General features: G+C 66.5%; 1 protein-coding gene across 1 annotated transcript in view; it reads right to left on the minus strand.

The window, feature by feature from the left end:
• Window positions 1–792: 792 nt before the first annotated feature.
• LOC107199483 (protein mono-ADP-ribosyltransferase PARP14-like) overlaps window positions 793–1,674 on the minus strand; it is a 4,949-nt gene continuing 4,067 nt past the window's right edge. Inside the window, exon 6 of the mRNA XM_015616805.2 lies at window positions 793–1,372. Coding sequence (XP_015472291.1) covers window positions 1,065–1,372 — 308 coding nt within the window. The 3' untranslated portion in view covers window positions 793–1,064. The remainder of the gene's footprint in view (window positions 1,373–1,674) is intronic.

Below are 1,674 nucleotides of genomic sequence, written 5' to 3' on the forward strand. Positions count from 1 at the left end.
CCCCGCCACCGCCCGTGCCCGCGGGTCGGTCCCGCTGGTGTCACACCCCTGCCCGCTCCGTGGGGCTCCCAAAAGGGGTCCCCGAGACCCCCGGTCCCGCTGGTGCCACACCCCTGCCCGCTCCGTGGGGCTCCCCAGGGGACTCCCTGAGACCCCCGACCCCACGCTCGCCCACCCGTGACCTGGGGCAGCTCAGTGGGGAGCACGGGCACGGAGGGGACCCCCTGTACCCTTCCCTGCCCCCCCTGCACCCCGCTGGGGGGTCCCACCCGGCCAGCGCTGCCCATGGAGGGGGCTCTTCCCCCACCCACGGGACACCCGGGTACCCCCAGAACAGCTCGGGGGGTGGGTGGGGAGCAGGAGAGGAGCAGGACACAGGTGAGGAGCAGGACACAGGTGAGGAGCAGGATGCAGGTGAGGAGCAGGATGCAGGTGAGGAGCAGGGAACAGGTGAGGAACAGGGAACAGGCAGAGGTGCAGGTGAGGAGCAGGACACAGGAGAGGAGCAGGACACAGGTGAGGAGCAGGGAACAGGTGAGGAGCAGGATGCAGGTGAGGAACAGGGAACAGGCAGAGGTGCAGGAGTGGCCAGGTCCAGCCCTGGGGTGGCCCAGAGCCACCGCCCAGCACAGCCACCTGTCAGGGGGACACAGCACCCACACCCAGGTGCGCAGCTGCCAGTGCTCCCAGCTGGGCCTGGGCCCCCATCCACACCAATCCCAGCCATCCCATTTGGGACTGGAACATCTCCCCCCACCCCCAATCCCTCCTCAATCCCAGCCACGCAAAAGGTTCCAATTTATTCCCAATTTTATTTCCAGTTTAATTTAAAATTTCACTGATGTCACACAGGTGACCCCAAGTCCTCCTGTCCCTCTCCCACCCTGGCACGGGGGTGCCCAGGAGTGTTCCCAGCTGAGGATCCCCCCACCCCGAGCTCCTGGGCAGGGCAGGAACCTCCCTGCACCCCGAGTCCCGACGGCAGAGCCCCCCGGACACCAAAACCCCCACAACGGCACCGGGACACGCCGGGGGGATAAAGGGAATCCTCAAATCCGGGGGGCTCAGAGGGGACCCCCGTGGCGGCTGCGGCAGGTGATGAGGTACTGGGGGTAGGCCTGGGTGTCGTTGAAGATGACGAAGGTGTTGGGCTGCCGGGGGTTGTCCACCACGCTGTGGTAGCGCCGGGGGACGCCGGAGCCCTCCCGCAGCGGCGGCGCCCGCAGCCCCGCTCGCCCGGCCGCGAACTCCCCGGTCAGCACCTTGGCCATGAAGATGAACTTGGTGCCGCTGGCGCTGGGCGGTGAGTAACGATCCCGCGCCGAGACGGCCGCACGCACCGCGAAGTACACGCCGAGCCCGTAGAGCGTGGCTGCGGGGGTGGGCGTCAGCCGGGGCACGGGGGGTGCCCACCATGGAACCCCATTAAACACCGAGGGCACCGTGCCCATCTCAGAACCCCATTAAACACCGAGGGCACCGTGCCCATCTCAGAACCCCATTAAATACTGAGGGCACCGTGCCCTCCTTGGAACCCCATTAAACACTGAGGGCACCGTGACATTCTCAGAACCCCATTAAACACTGAGGGCACCGTGCCCATCTCAGCACCCTGTTACACACTGAGGGCACCGTGCCCACCTTGGAACCCCATTAAACACTGAGGGCACTGTG

Source organism: Parus major, unplaced genomic scaffold, assembly GCF_001522545.3.
Source record: "Parus major isolate Abel unplaced genomic scaffold, Parus_major1.1 Scaffold793, whole genome shotgun sequence".
In the NCBI taxonomy this organism is placed as follows: domain Eukaryota; kingdom Metazoa; phylum Chordata; class Aves; order Passeriformes; family Paridae; genus Parus; species Parus major.